Source organism: Aulonocara stuartgranti, assembly GCF_965226115.1.
Source record: "Aulonocara stuartgranti genome assembly, chromosome: 8".
Lineage (NCBI taxonomy): Eukaryota > Metazoa > Chordata > Actinopteri > Cichliformes > Cichlidae > Aulonocara > Aulonocara stuartgranti.
In genome coordinates this window covers 15,835,066-15,855,302 of record NC_138959.1, presented here as the reverse complement: position 1 = coordinate 15,855,302, position 20,237 = coordinate 15,835,066, and the positions used below count along the sequence as shown (strand labels likewise).

Sequence of the window (20,237 nt, the reverse complement as noted above, 5' to 3'; positions counted from 1 at the left end):
GAAATATATATTAAAGAAACAACAGAGTCTATTATAGCTCAGTAATAATGTGGTAATATTGAGGTAACAAGGTAGAAACAGGAAGATAAAAACAAGATATATAGCAAATAATTGCCACTTCATTTCCAGAGTAATAACCAAGTGATCTAGTGAGTACTATTACATTTAAATCTATGTAATAACAGACCATAAATTATAAGTGATAATATGGATACAAATGTATGTACATGAGCTTAAAAAACCCAATTAGTAATAGTATAGTCACATTTACTAACAATTAAACACATTTTTATATATACTAACCTCATAATAATAGGGTAACAAGATACTAATATGATTTTAAGTTTTAATGTTTTGGGATACCATTACCATATTGCCATAATGCTGGAATGAATCCTGCCTCATTCACCAACATTCTTTTTTGTTTGACAACAGTATCACCGTAAATATTATGTTTAAATCTGATATCTTACCTGGAATCAATGTTGGTTTCTGTTCAATAACCAAGAAACAAGGCTACAAAATGCAAACTGACATTACCTGGAAACATGTGGTAGTTTAGGTCTAATAACCAGGAATCAGGGCTGCAACATGGAAAAAATGTTAGTTCCATGTTAATAACCGAATAAAATCCAAACCAAATGAAAAATTTCAGGAAGCATGATGAATACCTGGAAATGTGGTAGTTTCTATGAAATAGCAAATAATAGGGGTTGCAAAATGCAAAACTACAGTTTATAGTTTCATATAACTGAAATCTTAGGATCACAAAAAAAGGTCTTCATTTGCTATCATATATTCAGCATAGCTATTATGACTGTTTTATATTACACCACTAAAAAGAAAATAATTAATATGTAGCTATACAAGCAGAATGATGCTCTAACTCTTTAAACTGCAGAATTTTGGGGGGGAAAAAATCTGTCCCTAAATAAATGAATGCATTAAAACAATCAGTTGAAGATTATACAGCTACATCAGAACAGAACAATTTCTTGAAATTGTGGCATTTAGCATCTGTCCTTTCTGTGGGAGAAAGATCAACAGATATGAGTAGTTGCTCTGTCACAATATTTAGTACATTAATAGTTGCAGTTTGCAGTGATCTAGCAATTACTGCACTAAATCACCTACAATTAATGAAAACAAAATCCTTCAAAATGGTATTTTAAGAACTGTATTTGTTGTATCAATTTGGCTATGATTTGGTGTGGTGTGGTTCACAGGCTGGCGAGTCCTTCTGGACAGATGGTTGCTCCCAGAGATGTGAATGTCACGCTCCAAATGACCTGCGATGTTCTGCCTCGTCGTGCACTCCTGAACAGCAGTGCTCCATCAGAGACGGCCAGCTGGGCTGTTACAATGCTACCACCTGCACAGTATCTTTCAAAGGTATCGTGTACATTTTCCCTGCTATGCAGATGATCTCCAGCTCTGTCAATGAAACCATGAGACTAAACTGTAGGAATGTCTTAAAGACATAAAGACATGGATGATCTTTAATTTTCTGCTTCAAATTCAGATAAAGATAAGATTATTGTACTCAGCTATAAAACTCTTACAAACATGATGTCTAACCAGATGCACACTCGGACTGGGATTACCGTGGCCTCCAGTAACACTAAGAGAAATGTTTGCATTGTTTTTGACCAGGTTGTGTCCTTCAGTGCTCATATTAAACAAATAATTAGAATGGCTTTCTTGCATTTTAATTAGAAAAATCCTATTTGAGAGTGACGCCAAAAAATTAGTTCATGCATTCATTACTTAACCCTTTAAAGCCGGTCGGAGCGGGCACGCTCTGTGTTGCATAACTATCTTTAAATCCTGGTAGCATTGCAACCACATAAGCTAGCACAATAATTTTTTTTGCATATGAAACCGGAGGAGTTGTACTTACATCTTATGCCACCAGCTTGTCCTAAGTCACAGTTTCCTTCCACATATAGCTTTGCAAAAACTGCATAAAAAGCACTTGCAGCAACAAAAACATAATATTCCAGAAACACGCTTTGCTGATTCGATCAGCTGTTTGTAACACTTCCTACATCCATCAGCGTGAACTATCGCATGTCCGCCATGTCCTGCCCAAAACCGGAAGTGATGTCATTTTCCGGAAATGTAGTTTTTTACCATCAGGGCCTTATGAGCCTATACTGGTGTTTTTAAAAGTTATGTTTGACTCTATGACTTTCTGTGTCGTTTCTGGGATGCTTAGGACTCATATTGCACTGCTGGAAATAGTTTATTTTGATGCATATGCTGTTTTTTTTGCAAATTTGCACTATAATATTTATTTTCGTTTTTCCTGCAGTATATAAAAATTGGTGTATTTCAAAAATAAAACTATAAAGACACTCAAAATAAATTTCCTGTGGTGGGAAACTATTTTGTGCAACTTTTTTGTATTTAAAGTTTTGAGGGATAAGCCTCTTAAATTTCTCTAACTAGAAATATATGTTAAAAAAACAAAAACGATTTATTTTTTGTAGTTTATTGCACTTTTTTGCAATTTATGTAATTACTATGCACTTAATGCAGACATATTATTAAAATTTGGGCTATAATGGTTGTATTGATGTATATCAAATTGAAATGCTCCCAAAAATGGCACTACAGCATGTAAAAATATAAAGTAAGCTCTGGCAGACTTGGTTCTATGGTAGGTCTTAAAGGGTTAAAGTCTGGCCTACTGTGATTCGTTATTATCCAACACGTTCTCACTCTCAAAGTGTAACATTTTATGCTAGGTGACAAATTGTCAACATATTATGTTTTTGGACACCCAACACGTTCCTAAATGACGAGATCGGAAAAATGAGGGAATATGAGAACCGTTTGGTCTCAATCTACAAATGTTTGCTCTTTTTCTCAACATCGCTTGGGAAAACACTATTTCATGCCATTAAAGTACTGGTTAAGATTAGGAATAACGTTATGGTTAGGGTTAGGAATAAGGTTAGGTTTAGGGCTGGAATACAGGGCTGGAACCTCTATTACCGCAGGACCGTCATTCCACTTGATTTCATCCATAACCCGGCGCGTACCATAAGAACGCGGAAGGTCACCTTTCGCGTTCCTCAGGAACGCCATGGGACGTGACAAAACGTCGGGATGTTACGCCTCGGGAGTGAGAACGGTCTGTATTATCAGATTTTCCCAAAAACTCACTGAAAAGCATTGAGTTGATCCAAAATGCTGCAGTACGGACAGGGACTAAAAAGAAAGAACATATTTCTCCTATCCTAGCTTCCCTTCTTTTGCTCCCTGTTAAAGCCAGATTCAAATGTAAAATTATTTTCCTCATATAGGTCTTGAACAATCAGGCCTCATCTTATCTTAATGAAATCATAGTGCCGTATCCTCCCAACAGAGCACATCTCAGACTGCTGTTAGGCATTGTTGGATTGTTGCAGTGGTCTCTCTGTTATTTGAGGGTCTTTAGTTTACAATATAAAGTGCCTTGAGGCAATTCCTGCTGTTATTTGACAGTACATGAAAAAAATGTAAGGTTTGAAAGTTTTTTCCTAAAGCTTTATGAATGTAAATGTCTGGACATTTAACACAAGGCATAAGGGACATTTCCTTTTATTCTTTTTAAGGTGAATTAGTGCAGCTGGGTGCTTCATTCTGGAGTGACAGGACCTGTGCACAGAAGTGCACATGTACCTCAACAGGCTTGCAGTGCCGCAATGAGCCGTGCTCCTTTTCACAGATCTGCAAGCCAGCTTCCTTCCAGTTCTCCTGTCAGACAGTGCCAAGAGGAACCTGCACCATAAGCGGTGATCCCCATTACTACACCTTTGATGACACAGTGTTTCACTTTCAAGGCACTTGCACGTATGTTCTCTCTGAGCAATGTAATAGTGGACGGCCCTACTACAGAGTAGAAGGCAAAAATGAGCACAGAGACAGTACTCAAGTCTCTTGGACACGACTGGTGAAAGTGCATGTCTACAATGACACAATTGAGCTTGTCAAAGGACGCCATGGTCAGGCTAAGGTTGGTCATTTTGATTCTGGATAAATTCTACACTTTATGACCAGATATACTTTTCTCACTTGATATATTTGCTGGTTTTTTTACAGGTTAACGGGAACTTTGCATTCACTCCATTCTCCCTTAGCAATGGCACCGTGCAGGTTTATGAGTCAGGTTTTTCTGTGTTTGTCAGCACTGACTTTGGTTTAGTGGTGTCTTATGACACAATTCATCATGTTCAGATCAGCTTGCCCTACACTTACCAGAATGGTACATGCGGTCTTTGTGGAAACTTCAATGGCATTCGTAGAGATGACTTTCAAACTCGTGACGGTGAGGTTGTGAGCTCTGATGTGGTTTTTGCTAACAGCTGGCAAGCATCTGGGGATGATGAGCCTGGCTGTGGGCCACAGTGCGGAGGTCTGGACTGTGCTGTTTGCACTGTAGAAGAGACAGCATTGTACAGCAACACTGACCACTGTGGTATCCTCAGCAGTAGTTCTGGACCTTTCACGGCTTGCCATCAGCAACTTCCTCCACAGTCCTTTGTGGACAGTTGTGTGTATGATCTGTGTGTAGGAGGAGGGTACCGACCTATTCTCTGTCAAGCCCTAAGTGTGTATGCAAGTCAGTGTCAACAAAGTGGTATTCGGCTACCAAGTTGGAGGACACCTGGCTTTTGTGGTATGTTAATCACTTTTTTTTTTTTTTTGCATTATTTCAAAATATTATTGTATTAAAATTCCACCGATGTAAATATCGATGTTGTTCTCTTATGCCTAGAAATCCCATGTCCAGCCAACAGCCACTTTGAGTCTGAAGGCACAGGATGTCCACCTACCTGTGTTAATCCCAACTCTACCCATAACTGCCCTCTACCTCCCCAGGAAAGCTGCATCTGTGATTCAGGCTACATCCTCAGTGGTGGGGTCTGCGTCCCTCATGCTGAGTGTGGCTGCAGCTTTGAGGGCCGTTACTACCGCTCTGGACAAACTGTAATACTAGACGGAGACTGTGGGAGACGTTGTAGCTGCAGTTATGGCTCCATGACTTGCCACTCTCATGGTTGTGGCCCACTTGAATCATGCAGGGTGGAGGATGGAGAAAGAGGATGCAGACCAAATAGCTATGAAACATGCTGGATCAGAGGCCCAGGGTCATATCAGACATTTGATGGACTGACATACCAATATCCTGGGGCGTGTCGATTGACACTTGCCAAAGTTATGGGACTGTCCAGTCACCCACACTTCATGGTGACAGCAGAAAAAGTGCCAAGAGGCCAGCATGGTTTTGCACGAATTCTGCATTTTGAAGCAGAGGGGATACACGTATCTATTGAGATGGCAAGGAACAGTAAAGTGAAGGTAAGTGAATGGAACACTTACTTAAAATTATGTTCTTCCTTTAATATTTATTTATGTGTACACGGACACAATACTGTTTAAGTCTTGTTAACTGCAAAAAACTGGATGATCCTGCAGGTTAACGGTCAGCTGATCAGGCTACCTTTCAGCACTACATCCAACCGAATCCAGATCTTCCACAGCAGCATTTACAGTGTCATCATTCGCACCTCCTTTGGTGTAACTGTGCAGACAGTCTGGCCTCACTTTGTCCGTGTCACTGCTCCTGGTGTCTACAATGGTTCACTGGGTGGACTCTGTGGTAATTACAATGGTCATCCACATGATGACTTCAATACACCCAACGGTGTCCTGATCAACAGTTCTCAGGACTTTGGAGACAGTTGGCGAGATGGCTCTCTGGCTGCTCACTGCGTGGAAAGCATGAACCAAAATTCTACAACTAATTACAATTCTACTGAGTACTGTGGCATTCTCAGCTCACCAGATGGGCCATTTGTACCCTGTTGGTCTGTGGTTGACCCGAGCCAGCAGGTGGATGTATGTGTGGAGATCATGGGGGGCTCTAACAATCCAGCATCAACTCTGTGTGGTGTCCTACGAGATTATGCACTAATGTGTCAACAGAAGGGTGTTGCCTTAGGACAATGGAGAAATGCAACTGGCTGTGGTAAGCATTCAACTGTTTTTGAATTAATTCTAGCCATGATCTCCAAATGTTTAAAAATGCTTTTTTATGTTAACCTGTTTGTTTTTCTCCAGCACTAACCTGCCCATCAAACAGCCATTATGAACTCTGTGGAACCTCTTGTCCTTCTGCTTGCCCCAGCCTTTCTTTCCCCTTCACCTGTGATACTGTGTGCCAGGAGGGCTGTCAGTGTAACAGTGGTTTTATCCTCAATGGTGACCAGTGCGTTCCACCAACATCTTGTGGATGCTATCATCAAGGACGCTATCACCAAGGTGGTGAGCAGTTCTGGGATGGTGAAGAATGTCAGAGCTTGTGTACCTGTAACGGCACTACAGGGAACGTCCACTGTACTCCCAACTCCTGTGGGCCCCAGGAGTCCTGCCGTGTGGTGGAGGGCGAGTTTGGCTGCCATCCCAACCTTCATGGCACCTGCTCTGCCTCTGGAGACCCTCACTACATCACCTTTGATCGTAAGGCCTATGACTTCCAAGGAACCTGCCGCTATGTTCTGGTGACCCTCTGTAATGCCACTGATGAGCTCAATCAGTTTTCCGTGGAAGCTAAGAATGAGGCATTGAATGGGCTTCCACTTTCAATAGTAGCTGAAGTTTTTGTGAATGTCTGGGGCTACGACGTGCATATGTCAAGGGACAGAAGAGGTTTGGTACAAGTAAGTAGTTAGTGATAGTTCTCATTCGATGATTGTTATGAACAATTTCAGGTGTATGAAGTAAATGGCAGCTACATATATTTTAGGGATATTTTTACTGCTGTGAATGAAAAAAATAACAATTAAAAAGTAGAAAAACTACCCACTGATTTTCTTTGCATATCTCTTCTAGGTGAATGGAGTAACTAGAAATTTACCTATTGTCTTGAATGAAGGTAATGTGTCTATCTATGCAACAGGATCTCGTATACTTGTCAGCACTAATTTTGGCTTGAGTGTTACCTATAATGGATATAGTGCAGTGTTTATCTCCGTACCACCAAATTACAGGTACAATTCCCACCCATCAAAGCTGAAGTAATTTTTGTTTGACATGCTTTAAAAAACAGGATAATCCCAGCTATATAAATAATTTATTTACTAATAATTTATCCTTATGAAACTAACACAAGGACTATTGCTAACTGTTGTCATCAACAGAGAAAAAATATGTGGACTTTGTGGAAATTTCAATGGAAATCCAAATGATGACTTTCACACACCATCTGGAACGATAGTCACATCTCCAGATGAGTTTGGGAGAGCCTGGAAGGTGCCAGGCAACTACACGTGCAATGATGGCTGTGGCTCCTCCTGTCCACAGTGTGCCAATGAACAGCCTGCTAGAGATCAGTGTGAGGTGATACAGGCAGCTGATGGGCCCTTCAGTTTCTGCCACGAAGAGGTGGACCCGGCGCCATATTTCAACGACTGCGTGTTTGATGTATGTTTGTCAGGAAATCAAGGCCACGATCTCTTGTGCAGTGCCATTGAATCATATGTCAGTGCCTGTCAGTCTGCTAATGTTCGAATCTATCCTTGGAGAGAGAACACCACCTGCAGTGAGTCAACATGTCATTATATTTTATTTATATCTAAATGTACAAGAAATTTGCTAACCACTTCAGAAATAAAAAGTCCAACAATTTTACAATACTCACTGTATCCACACTGTATTACATTAAAAGTGGTATGTCTGACTAGTGCCATTTGTCACGTTTCTCACTTATTAAGCACTGGACTGTCCAGCCAACAGCCATTATGAGCTGTGCGGTACTGACTGTGGCCACACCTGTTCCAGTCACATTGATGAAACCTGTGAGCAGTTCTGCTCTGAGGGATGTTTCTGTGATGAAGGCTTCATCAAGAGTGGGACCAGGTGTGTCCCAGTGGAAAGCTGTGGCTGCCAGTATGACGGATTCTACTATGATGTAAGACATATTAAAGTCAATAGTAAATACTCTTTGAAGTAATTCCCTTCAAATCAGCAGAATCAGCAGACTTGCCCTTCTTACATTTAGAAAGCTTCGTGAAGTGTTTTGGACTGTGACAAAGCTTAAAATTCAGAAATATATATTAAAGAAACAACAGAGTCTATTATAGCTCAGTAATAATGTGGTAATATTGAGGTAACAAGGTAGAAACAGGAAGATAAAAACAAGATATATAGCAAATAATTGCCACTTCATTTCCAGAGTAATAACCAAGTGATCTAGTGAGTACTATTACATTTAAATCTATGTAATAACAGACCATAAATTATAAGTGATAATATGGATACAAATGTATGTACATGAGCTTAAAAAACCCAATTAGTAATAGTATAGTCACATTTACTAACAATTAAACACATTTTTATATATACTAACCTCATAATAATAGGGTAACAAGATACTAATATGATTTTAAGTTTTAATGTTTTGGGATACCATTACCATATTGCCATAATGCTGGAATGAATCCTGCCTCATTCACCAACATTCTTTTTTGTTTGACAACAGTATCACCGTAAATATTATGTTTAAATCTGATATCTTACCTGGAATCAATGTTGGTTTCTGTTCAATAACCAAGAAACAAGGCTACAAAATGCAAACTGACATTACCTGGAAACATGTGGTAGTTTAGGTCTAATAACCAGGAATCAGGGCTGCAACATGGAAAAAATGTTAGTTCCATGTTAATAACCGAATAAAATCCAAACCAAATGAAAAATTTCAGGAAGCATGATGAATACCTGGAAATGTGGTAGTTTCTATGAAATAGCAAATAATAGGGGTTGCAAAATGCAAAACTACAGTTTATAGTTTCATATAACTGAAATCTTAGGATCACAAAAAAAGGTCTTCATTTGCTATCATATATTCAGCATAGCTATTATGACTGTTTTATATTACACCACTAAAAAGAAAATAATTAATATGTAGCTATACAAGCAGAATGATGCTCTAACTCTTTAAACTGCAGAATTTTGGGGGGGAAAAAATCTGTCCCTAAATAAATGAATGCATTAAAACAATCAGTTGAAGATTATACAGCTACATCAGAACAGAACAATTTCTTGAAATTGTGGCATTTAGCATCTGTCCTTTCTGTGGGAGAAAGATCAACAGATATGAGTAGTTGCTCTGTCACAATATTTAGTACATTAATAGTTGCAGTTTGCAGTGATCTAGCAATTACTGCACTAAATCACCTACAATTAATGAAAACAAAATCCTTCAAAATGGTATTTTAAGAACTGTATTTGTTGTATCAATTTGGCTATGATTTGGTGTGGTGTGGTTCACAGGCTGGCGAGTCCTTCTGGACAGATGGTTGCTCCCAGAGATGTGAATGTCACGCTCCAAATGACCTGCGATGTTCTGCCTCGTCGTGCACTCCTGAACAGCAGTGCTCCATCAGAGATGGCCAGCTGGGCTGTTACAATGCTACCACCTGCACAGTATCTTTCAAAGGTATCGTGTACATTTTCCCTGCTATGCAGATGATCTCCAGCTCTGTCAATGAAACCATGAGACTAAACTGTAGGAATGTCTTAAAGACATAAAGACATGGATGATCTTTAATTTTCTGCTTCAAATTCAGATAAAGATAAGATTATTGTACTCAGCTATAAAACTCTTACAAACATGATGTCTAACCAGATGCACACTCGGACTGGGATTACCGTGGCCTCCAGTAACACTAAGAGAAATGTTTGCATTGTTTTTGACCAGGTTGTGTCCTTCAGTGCTCATATTAAACAAATAATTAGAATGGCTTTCTTGCATTTTAATTAGAAAAATCCTATTTGAGAGTGACGCCAAAAAATTAGTTCATGCATTCATTACTTAACCCTTTAAAGCCGGTCGGAGCGGGCACGCTCTGTGTTGCATAACTATCTTTAAATCCTGGTAGCATTGCAACCACATAAGCTAGCACAATAATTTTTTTTGCATATGAAACCGGAGGAGTTGTACTTACATCTTATGCCACCAGCTTGTCCTAAGTCACAGTTTCCTTCCACATATAGCTTTGCAAAAACTGCATAAAAAGCACTTGCAGCAACAAAAACATAATATTCCAGAAACACGCTTTGCTGATTCGATCAGCTGTTTGTAACACTTCCTACATCCATCAGCGTGAACTATCGCATGTCCGCCATGTCCTGCCCAAAACCGGAAGTGATGTCATTTTCCGGAAATGTAGTTTTTTACCATCAGGGCCTTATGAGCCTATACTGGTGTTTTTAAAAGTTATGTTTGACTCTATGACTTTCTGTGTCGTTTCTGGGATGCTTAGGACTCATATTGCACTGCTGGAAATAGTTTATTTTGATGCATATGCTGTTTTTTTTGCAAATTTGCACTATAATATTTATTTTCGTTTTTCCTGCAGTATATAAAAATTGGTGTATTTCAAAAATAAAACTATAAAGACACTCAAAATAAATTTCCTGTGGTGGGAAACTATTTTGTGCAACTTTTTTGTATTTAAAGTTTTGAGGGATAAGCCTCTTAAATTTCTCTAACTAGAAATATATGTTAAAAAAACAAAAACGATTTATTTTTTGTAGTTTATTGCACTTTTTTGCAATTTATGTAATTACTATGCACTTAATGCAGACATATTATTAAAATTTGGGCTATAATGGTTGTATTGATGTATATCAAATTGAAATGCTCCCAAAAATGGCACTACAGCATGTAAAAATATAAAGTAAGCTCTGGCAGACTTGGTTCTATGGTAGGTCTTAAAGGGTTAAAGTCTGGCCTACTGTGATTCGTTATTATCCAACACGTTCTCACTCTCAAAGTGTAACATTTTATGCTAGGTGACAAATTGTCAACATATTATGTTTTTGGACACCCAACACGTTCCTAAATGACGAGATCGGAAAAATGAGGGAATATGAGAACCGTTTGGTCTCAATCTACAAATGTTTGCTCTTTTTCTCAACATCGCTTGGGAAAACACTATTTCATGCCATTAAAGTACTGGTTAAGATTAGGAATAACGTTATGGTTAGGGTTAGGAATAAGGTTAGGTTTAGGGCTGGAATACAGGGCTGGAACCTCTATTACCGCAGGACCGTCATTCCACTTGATTTCATCCATAACCCGGCGCGTACCATAAGAACGCGGAAGGTCACCTTTCGCGTTCCTCAGGAACGCCATGGGACGTGACAAAACGTCGGGATGTTACGCCTCGGGAGTGAGAACGGTCTGTATTATCAGATTTTCCCAAAAACTCACTGAAAAGCATTGAGTTGATCCAAAATGCTGCAGTACGGACAGGGACTAAAAAGAAAGAACATATTTCTCCTATCCTAGCTTCCCTTCTTTTGCTCCCTGTTAAAGCCAGATTCAAATGTAAAATTATTTTCCTCATATAGGTCTTGAACAATCAGGCCTCATCTTATCTTAATGAAATCATAGTGCCGTATCCTCCCAACAGAGCACATCTCAGACTGCTGTTAGGCATTGTTGGATTGTTGCAGTGGTCTCTCTGTTATTTGAGGGTCTTTAGTTTACAATATAAAGTGCCTTGAGGCAATTCCTGCTGTTATTTGACAGTACATGAAAAAAATGTAAGGTTTGAAAGTTTTTTCCTAAAGCTTTATGAATGTAAATGTCTGGACATTTAACACAAGGCATAAGGGACATTTCCTTTTATTCTTTTTAAGGTGAATTAGTGCAGCTGGGTGCTTCATTCTGGAGTGACAGGACCTGTGCACAGAAGTGCACATGTACCTCAACAGGCTTGCAGTGCCGCAATGAGCCGTGCTCCTTTTCACAGATCTGCAAGCCAGCTTCCTTCCAGTTCTCCTGTCAGACAGTGCCAAGAGGAACCTGCACCATAAGCGGTGATCCCCATTACTACACCTTTGATGACACAGTGTTTCACTTTCAAGGCACTTGCACGTATGTTCTCTCTGAGCAATGTAATAGTGGACGGCCCTACTACAGAGTAGAAGGCAAAAATGAGCACAGAGACAGTACTCAAGTCTCTTGGACACGACTGGTGAAAGTGCATGTCTACAATGACACAATTGAGCTTGTCAAAGGACGCCATGGTCAGGCTAAGGTTGGTCATTTTGATTCTGGATAAATTCTACACTTTATGACCAGATATACTTTTCTCACTTGATATATTTGCTGGTTTTTTTACAGGTTAACGGGAACTTTGCATTCACTCCATTCTCCCTTAGCAATGGCACCGTGCAGGTTTATGAGTCAGGTTTTTCTGTGTTTGTCAGCACTGACTTTGGTTTAGTGGTGTCTTATGACACAATTCATCATGTTCAGATCAGCTTGCCCTACACTTACCAGAATGGTACATGCGGTCTTTGTGGAAACTTCAATGGCATTCGTAGAGATGACTTTCAAACTCGTGACGGTGAGGTTGTGAGCTCTGATGTGGTTTTTGCTAACAGCTGGCAAGCATCTGGGGATGATGAGCCTGGCTGTGGGCCACAGTGCGGAGGTCTGGACTGTGCTGTTTGCACTGTAGAAGAGACAGCATTGTACAGCAACACTGACCACTGTGGTATCCTCAGCAGTAGTTCTGGACCTTTCACGGCTTGCCATCAGCAACTTCCTCCACAGTCCTTTGTGGACAGTTGTGTGTATGATCTGTGTGTAGGAGGAGGGTACCGACCTATTCTCTGTCAAGCCCTAAGTGTGTATGCAAGTCAGTGTCAACAAAGTGGTATTCGGCTACCAAGTTGGAGGACACCTGGCTTTTGTGGTATGTTAATCACTTTTTTTTTTTTTTTGCATTATTTCAAAATATTATTGTATTAAAATTCCACCGATGTAAATATCGATGTTGTTCTCTTATGCCTAGAAATCCCATGTCCAGCCAACAGCCACTTTGAGTCTGAAGGCACAGGATGTCCACCTACCTGTGTTAATCCCAACTCTACCCATAACTGCCCTCTACCTCCCCAGGAAAGCTGCATCTGTGATTCAGGCTACATCCTCAGTGGTGGGGTCTGCGTCCCTCATGCTGAGTGTGGCTGCAGCTTTGAGGGCCGTTACTACCGCTCTGGACAAACTGTAATACTAGACGGAGACTGTGGGAGACGTTGTAGCTGCAGTTATGGCTCCATGACTTGCCACTCTCATGGTTGTGGCCCACTTGAATCATGCAGGGTGGAGGATGGAGAAAGAGGATGCAGACCAAATAGCTATGAAACATGCTGGATCAGAGGCCCAGGGTCATATCAGACATTTGATGGACTGACATACCAATATCCTGGGGCGTGTCGATTGACACTTGCCAAAGTTATGGGACTGTCCAGTCACCCACACTTCATGGTGACAGCAGAAAAAGTGCCAAGAGGCCAGCATGGTTTTGCACGAATTCTGCATTTTGAAGCAGAGGGGATACACGTATCTATTGAGATGGCAAGGAACAGTAAAGTGAAGGTAAGTGAATGGAACACTTACTTAAAATTATGTTCTTCCTTTAATATTTATTTATGTGTACACGGACACAATACTGTTTAAGTCTTGTTAACTGCAAAAAACTGGATGATCCTGCAGGTTAACGGTCAGCTGATCAGGCTACCTTTCAGCACTACATCCAACCGAATCCAGATCTTCCACAGCAGCATTTACAGTGTCATCATTCGCACCTCCTTTGGTGTAACTGTGCAGACAGTCTGGCCTCACTTTGTCCGTGTCACTGCTCCTGGTGTCTACAATGGTTCACTGGGTGGACTCTGTGGTAATTACAATGGTCATCCACATGATGACTTCAATACACCCAACGGTGTCCTGATCAACAGTTCTCAGGACTTTGGAGACAGTTGGCGAGATGGCTCTCTGGCTGCTCACTGCGTGGAAAGCATGAACCAAAATTCTACAACTAATTACAATTCTACTGAGTACTGTGGCATTCTCAGCTCACCAGATGGGCCATTTGTACCCTGTTGGTCTGTGGTTGACCCGAGCCAGCAGGTGGATGTATGTGTGGAGATCATGGGGGGCTCTAACAATCCAGCATCAACTCTGTGTGGTGTCCTACGAGATTATGCACTAATGTGTCAACAGAAGGGTGTTGCCTTAGGACAATGGAGAAATGCAACTGGCTGTGGTAAGCATTCAACTGTTTTTGAATTAATTCTAGCCATGATCTCCAAATGTTTAAAAATGCTTTTTTATGTTAACCTGTTTGTTTTTCTCCAGCACTAACCTGCCCATCAAACAGCCATTATGAACTCTGTGGAACCTCTTGTCCTTCTGCTTGCCCCAGCCTTTCTTTCCCCTTCACCTGTGATACTGTGTGCCAGGAGGGCTGTCAGTGTAACAGTGGTTTTATCCTCAATGGTGACCAGTGCGTTCCACCAACATCTTGTGGATGCTATCATCAAGGACGCTATCACCAAGGTGGTGAGCAGTTCTGGGATGGTGAAGAATGTCAGAGCTTGTGTACCTGTAACGGCACTACAGGGAACGTCCACTGTACTCCCAACTCCTGTGGGCCCCAGGAGTCCTGCCGTGTGGTGGAGGGCGAGTTTGGCTGCCATCCCAACCTTCATGGCACCTGCTCTGCCTCTGGAGACCCTCACTACATCACCTTTGATCGTAAGGCCTATGACTTCCAAGGAACCTGCCGCTATGTTCTGGTGACCCTCTGTAATGCCACTGATGAGCTCAATCAGTTTTCCGTGGAAGCTAAGAATGAGGCATTGAATGGGCTTCCACTTTCAATAGTAGCTGAAGTTTTTGTGAATGTCTGGGGCTACGACGTGCATATGTCAAGGGACAGAAGAGGTTTGGTACAAGTAAGTAGTTAGTGATAGTTCTCATTCGATGATTGTTATGAACAATTTCAGGTGTATGAAGTAAATGGCAGCTACATATATTTTAGGGATATTTTTACTGCTGTGAATGAAAAAAATAACAATTAAAAAGTAGAAAAACTACCCACTGATTTTCTTTGCATATCTCTTCTAGGTGAATGGAGTAACTAGAAATTTACCTATTGTCTTGAATGAAGGTAATGTGTCTATCTATGCAACAGGATCTCGTATACTTGTCAGCACTAATTTTGGCTTGAGTGTTACCTATAATGGATATAGTGCAGTGTTTATCTCCGTACCACCAAATTACAGGTACAATTCCCACCCATCAAAGCTGAAGTAATTTTTGTTTGACATGCTTTAAAAAACAGGATAATCCCAGCTATATAAATAATTTATTTACTAATAATTTATCCTTATGAAACTAACACAAGGACTATTGCTAACTGTTGTCATCAACAGAGAAAAAATATGTGGACTTTGTGGAAATTTCAATGGAAATCCAAATGATGACTTTCACACACCATCTGGAACGATAGTCACATCTCCAGATGAGTTTGGGAGAGCCTGGAAGGTGCCAGGCAACTACACGTGCAATGATGGCTGTGGCTCCTCCTGTCCACAGTGTGCCAATGAACAGCCTGCTAGAGATCAGTGTGAGGTGATACAGGCAGCTGATGGGCCCTTCAGTTTCTGCCACGAAGAGGTGGACCCGGCGCCATATTTCAACGACTGCGTGTTTGATGTATGTTTGTCAGGAAATCAAGGCCACGATCTCTTGTGCAGTGCCATTGAATCATATGTCAGTGCCTGTCAGTCTGCTAATGTTCGAATCTATCCTTGGAGAGAGAACACCACCTGCAGTGAGTCAACATGTCATTATATTTTATTTATATCTAAATGTACAAGAAATTTGCTAACCACTTCAGAAATAAAAAGTCCAACAATTTTACAATACTCACTGTATCCACACTGTATTACATTAAAAGTGGTATGTCTGACTAGTGCCATTTGTCACGTTTCTCACTTATTAAGCACTGGACTGTCCAGCCAACAGCCATTATGAGCTGTGCGGTACTGACTGTGGCCACACCTGTTCCAGTCACATTGATGAAACCTGTGAGCAGTTCTGCTCTGAGGGATGTTTCTGTGATGAAGGCTTCATCAAGAGTGGGACCAGGTGTGTCCCAGTGGAAAGCTGTGGCTGCCAGTATGACGGATTCTACTATGATGTAAGACATATTAAAGTCAATAGTAAATACTCTTTGAAGTAATTCCCTTCAAATCAGCAGAATCAGCAGACTTGCCCTTCTTACATTTAGAAAGCTTCGTGAAGTGTTTTGGACTGTGACAAAGCTTAAAATTCAGAAATATATATTAAAGAAACAACAGAGTCTATTATAGCTCAGTAATAATGTGGTAATATTGAGGTAACAAGGTAGAAACAGGAAGATAAAAACAAGATATATAGCAAATAATTGCCACTTCATTTCCAGAGTAATAACCAAGTGATCTAGTGAGTACTATTACATTTAAATCTATGTAATAACAGACCATAAATTATAAGTGATAATATGGATACAAATGTATGTACATGAGCTTAAAAAACCCAATTAGTAATAGTATAGTCACATTTACTAACAATTAAACACATTTTTATATATACTAACCTCATAATAATAGGGTAACAAGATACTAATATGATTTTAAGTTTTAATGTTTTGGGATACCATTACCATATTGCCATAATGCTGGAATGAATCCTGCCTCATTCACCAACATTCTTTTTTGTTTGACAACAGTATCACCGTAAATATTATGTTTAAATCTGATATCTTACCTGGAATCAATGTTGGTTTCTGTTCAATAACCAAGAAACAAGGCTACAAAATGCAAACTGACATTACCTGGAAACATGTGGTAGTTTAGGTCTAATAACCAGGAATCAGGGCTGCAACATGGAAAAAATGTTAGTTCCATGTTAATAACCGAATAAAATCCAAACCAAATGAAAAATTTCAGGAAGCATGATGAATACCTGGAAATGTGGTAGTTTCTATGAAATAGCAAATAATAGGGGTTGCAAAATGCAAAACTACAGTTTATAGTTTCATATAACTGAAATCTTAGGATCACAAAAAAAGGTCTTCATTTGCTATCATATATTCAGCATAGCTATTATGACTGTTTTATATTACACCACTAAAAAGAAAATAATTAATATGTAGCTATACAAGCAGAATGATGCTCTAACTCTTTAAACTGCAGAATTTTGGGGGGGAAAAAATCTGTCCCTAAATAAATGAATGCATTAAAACAATCAGTTGAAGATTATACAGCTACATCAGAACAGAACAATTTCTTGAAATTGTGGCATTTAGCATCTGTCCTTTCTGTGGGAGAAAGATCAACAGATATGAGTAGTTGCTCTGTCACAATATTTAGTACATTAATAGTTGCAGTTTGCAGTGATCTAGCAATTACTGCACTAAATCACCTACAATTAATGAAAACAAAATCCTTCAAAATGGTATTTTAAGAACTGTATTTGTTGTATCAATTTGGCTATGATTTGGTGTGGTGTGGTTCACAGGCTGGCGAGTCCTTCTGGACAGATGGTTGCTCCCAGAGATGTGAATGTCACGCTCCAAATGACCTGCGATGTTCTGCCTCGTCGTGCACTCCTGAACAGCAGTGCTCCATCAGAGATGGCCAGCTGGGCTGTTACAATGCTACCACCTGCACAGTATCTTTCAAAGGTATCGTGTACATTTTCCCTGCTATGCAGATGATCTCCAGCTCTGTCAATGAAACCATGAGACTAAACTGTAGGAATGTCTTAAAGACATAAAGACATGGATGATCTTTAATTTTCTGCTTCAAATTCAGATAAAGATAAGATTATTGTACTCAGCTATAAAACTCTTACAAACATGATGTCTAACCAGATGCACACTCGGACTGGGATTACCGTGGCCTCCAGTAACACTAAGAGAAATGTTTGCATTGTTTTTGACCAGGTTGTGTCCTTCAGTGCTCATATTAAACAAATAATTAGAATGGCTTTCTTGCATTTTAATTAGAAAAATCCTATTTGAGAGTGACGCCAAAAAATTAGTTCATGCATTCATTACTTAACCCTTTAAAGCCGGTCGGAGCGGGCACGCTCTGTGTTGCATAACTATCTTTAAATCCTGGTAGCATTGCAACCACATAAGCTAGCACAATAATTTTTTTTGCATATGAAACCGGAGGAGTTGTACTTACATCTTATGCCACCAGCTTGTCCTAAGTCACAGTTTCCTTCCACATATAGCTTTGCAAAAACTGCATAAAAAGCACTTGCAGCAACAAAAACATAATATTCCAGAAACACGCTTTGCTGATTCGATCAGCTGTTTGTAACACTTCCTACATCCATCAGCGTGAACTATCGCATGTCCGCCATGTCCTGCCCAAAACCGGAAGTGATGTCATTTTCCGGAAATGTAGTTTTTTACCATCAGGGCCTTATGAGCCTATACTGGTGTTTTTAAAAGTTATGTTTGACTCTATGACTTTCTGTGTCGTTTCTGGGATGCTTAGGACTCATATTGCACTGCTGGAAATAGTTTATTTTGATGCATATGCTGTTTTTTTTGCAAATTTGCACTATAATATTTATTTTCGTTTTTCCTGCAGTATATAAAAATTGGTGTATTTCAAAAATAAAACTATAAAGACACTCAAAATAAATTTCCTGTGGTGGGAAACTATTTTGTGCAACTTTTTTGTATTTAAAGTTTTGAGGGATAAGCCTCTTAAATTTCTCTAACTAGAAATATATGTTAAAAAAACAAAAACGATTTATTTTTTGTAGTTTATTGCACTTTTTTGCAATTTATGTAATTACTATGCACTTAATGCAGACATATTATTAAAATTTGGGCTATAATGGTTGTATTGATGTATATCAAATTGAAATGCTCCCAAAAATGGCACTACAGCATGTAAAAATATAAAGTAAGCTCTGGCAGACTTGGTTCTATGGTAGGTCTTAAAGGGTTAAAGTCTGGCCTACTGTGATTCGTTATTATCCAACACGTTCTCACTCTCAAAGTGTAACATTTTATGCTAGGTGACAAATTGTCAACATATTATGTTTTTGGACACCCAACACGTTCCTAAATGACGAGATCGGAAAAATGAGGGAATATGAGAACCGTTTGGTCTCAATCTACAAATGTTTGCTCTTTTTCTCAACATCGCTTGGGAAAACACTATTTCATGCCATTAAAGTACTGGTTAAGATTAGGAATAACGTTATGGTTAGGGTTAGGAATAAGGTTAGGTTTAGGGCTGGAATACAGGGCTGGAACCTCTATTACCGCAGGACCGTCATTCCACTTGATTTCATCCATAACCCGGCGCGTACCATAAGAACGCGGAAGGTCACCTTTCGCGTTCCTCAGGAACGCCATGGGACGTGACAAAACGTCGGGATGTTACGCCTCGGGAGTGAGAACGGTCTGTATTATCAGATTTTCCCAAAAACTCACTGAAAAGCATTGAGTTGATCCAAAATGCTGCAGTACGGACAGGGACTAAAAAGAAAGAACATATTTCTCCTATCCTAGCTTCCCTTCTTTTGCTCCCTGTTAAAGCCAGATTCAAATGTAAAATTATTTTCCTCATATAGGTCTTGAACAATCAGGCCTCATCTTATCTTAATGAAATCATAGTGCCGTATCCTCCCAACAGAGCACATCTCAGACTGCTGTTAGGCATTGTTGGATTGTTGCAGTGGTCTCTCTGTTATTTGAGGGTCTTTAGTTTACAATATAAAGTGCCTTGAGGCAATTCCTGCTGTTATTTGACAGTACATGAAAAAAATGTAAGGTTTGAAAGTTTTTTCCTAAAGCTTTATGAATGTAAATGTCTGGACATTTAACACAAGGCATAAGGGACATTTCCTTTTATTCTTTTTAAGGTGAATTAGTGCAGCTGGGTGCTTCATTCTGGAGTGACAGGACCTGTGCACAGAAGTGCACATGTACCTCAACAGGCTTGCAGTGCCGCAATGAGCCGTGCTCCTTTTCACAGATCTGCAAGCCAGCTTCCTTCCAGTTCTCCTGTCAGACAGTGCCAAGAGGAACCTGCACCATAAGCGGTGATCCCCATTACTACACCTTTGATGACACAGTGTTTCACTTTCAAGGCACTTGCACGTATGTTCTCTCTGAGCAATGTAATAGTGGACGGCCCTACTACAGAGTAGAAGGCAAAAATGAGCACAGAGACAGTACTCAAGTCTCTTGGACACGACTGGTGAAAGTGCATGTCTACAATGACACAATTGAGCTTGTCAAAGGACGCCATGGTCAGGCTAAGGTTGGTCATTTTGATTCTGGATAAATTCTACACTTTATGACCAG

The 20,237-nt window shown here is 39.9% G+C and overlaps 1 protein-coding gene across 1 annotated transcript in view; it reads left to right on the top strand.

Annotated features, from left to right (window-relative positions):
• The window catches only part of LOC309713166 (IgGFc-binding protein-like), a gene marked incomplete at both ends in the record, with an annotated part of 35,987 nt that overhangs the window by 4,980 nt on the left and 10,770 nt on the right, over nucleotides 1-20,237 (top strand). The window contains 18 exons of the mRNA XM_082544567.1: nucleotides 1,227-1,392; nucleotides 3,603-4,003; nucleotides 4,090-4,666; nucleotides 4,766-5,349; nucleotides 5,467-6,019; nucleotides 6,112-6,710; nucleotides 7,354-7,591; nucleotides 7,764-7,960; nucleotides 9,322-9,487; nucleotides 11,698-12,098; nucleotides 12,185-12,761; nucleotides 12,861-13,444; nucleotides 13,562-14,114; nucleotides 14,207-14,805; nucleotides 15,449-15,686; nucleotides 15,859-16,055; nucleotides 17,417-17,569; nucleotides 19,906-20,193. Of these exons, the coding sequence (XP_082400693.1) occupies nucleotides 1,227-1,392; nucleotides 3,603-4,003; nucleotides 4,090-4,666; nucleotides 4,766-5,349; nucleotides 5,467-6,019; nucleotides 6,112-6,710; nucleotides 7,354-7,591; nucleotides 7,764-7,960; nucleotides 9,322-9,487; nucleotides 11,698-12,098; nucleotides 12,185-12,761; nucleotides 12,861-13,444; nucleotides 13,562-14,114; nucleotides 14,207-14,805; nucleotides 15,449-15,686; nucleotides 15,859-16,055; nucleotides 17,417-17,569; nucleotides 19,906-20,193 (7,071 nt within the window). The remainder of the gene's footprint in view (nucleotides 1-1,226; nucleotides 1,393-3,602; nucleotides 4,004-4,089; nucleotides 4,667-4,765; nucleotides 5,350-5,466; nucleotides 6,020-6,111; nucleotides 6,711-7,353; nucleotides 7,592-7,763; nucleotides 7,961-9,321; nucleotides 9,488-11,697; nucleotides 12,099-12,184; nucleotides 12,762-12,860; nucleotides 13,445-13,561; nucleotides 14,115-14,206; nucleotides 14,806-15,448; nucleotides 15,687-15,858; nucleotides 16,056-17,416; nucleotides 17,570-19,905; nucleotides 20,194-20,237) is intronic.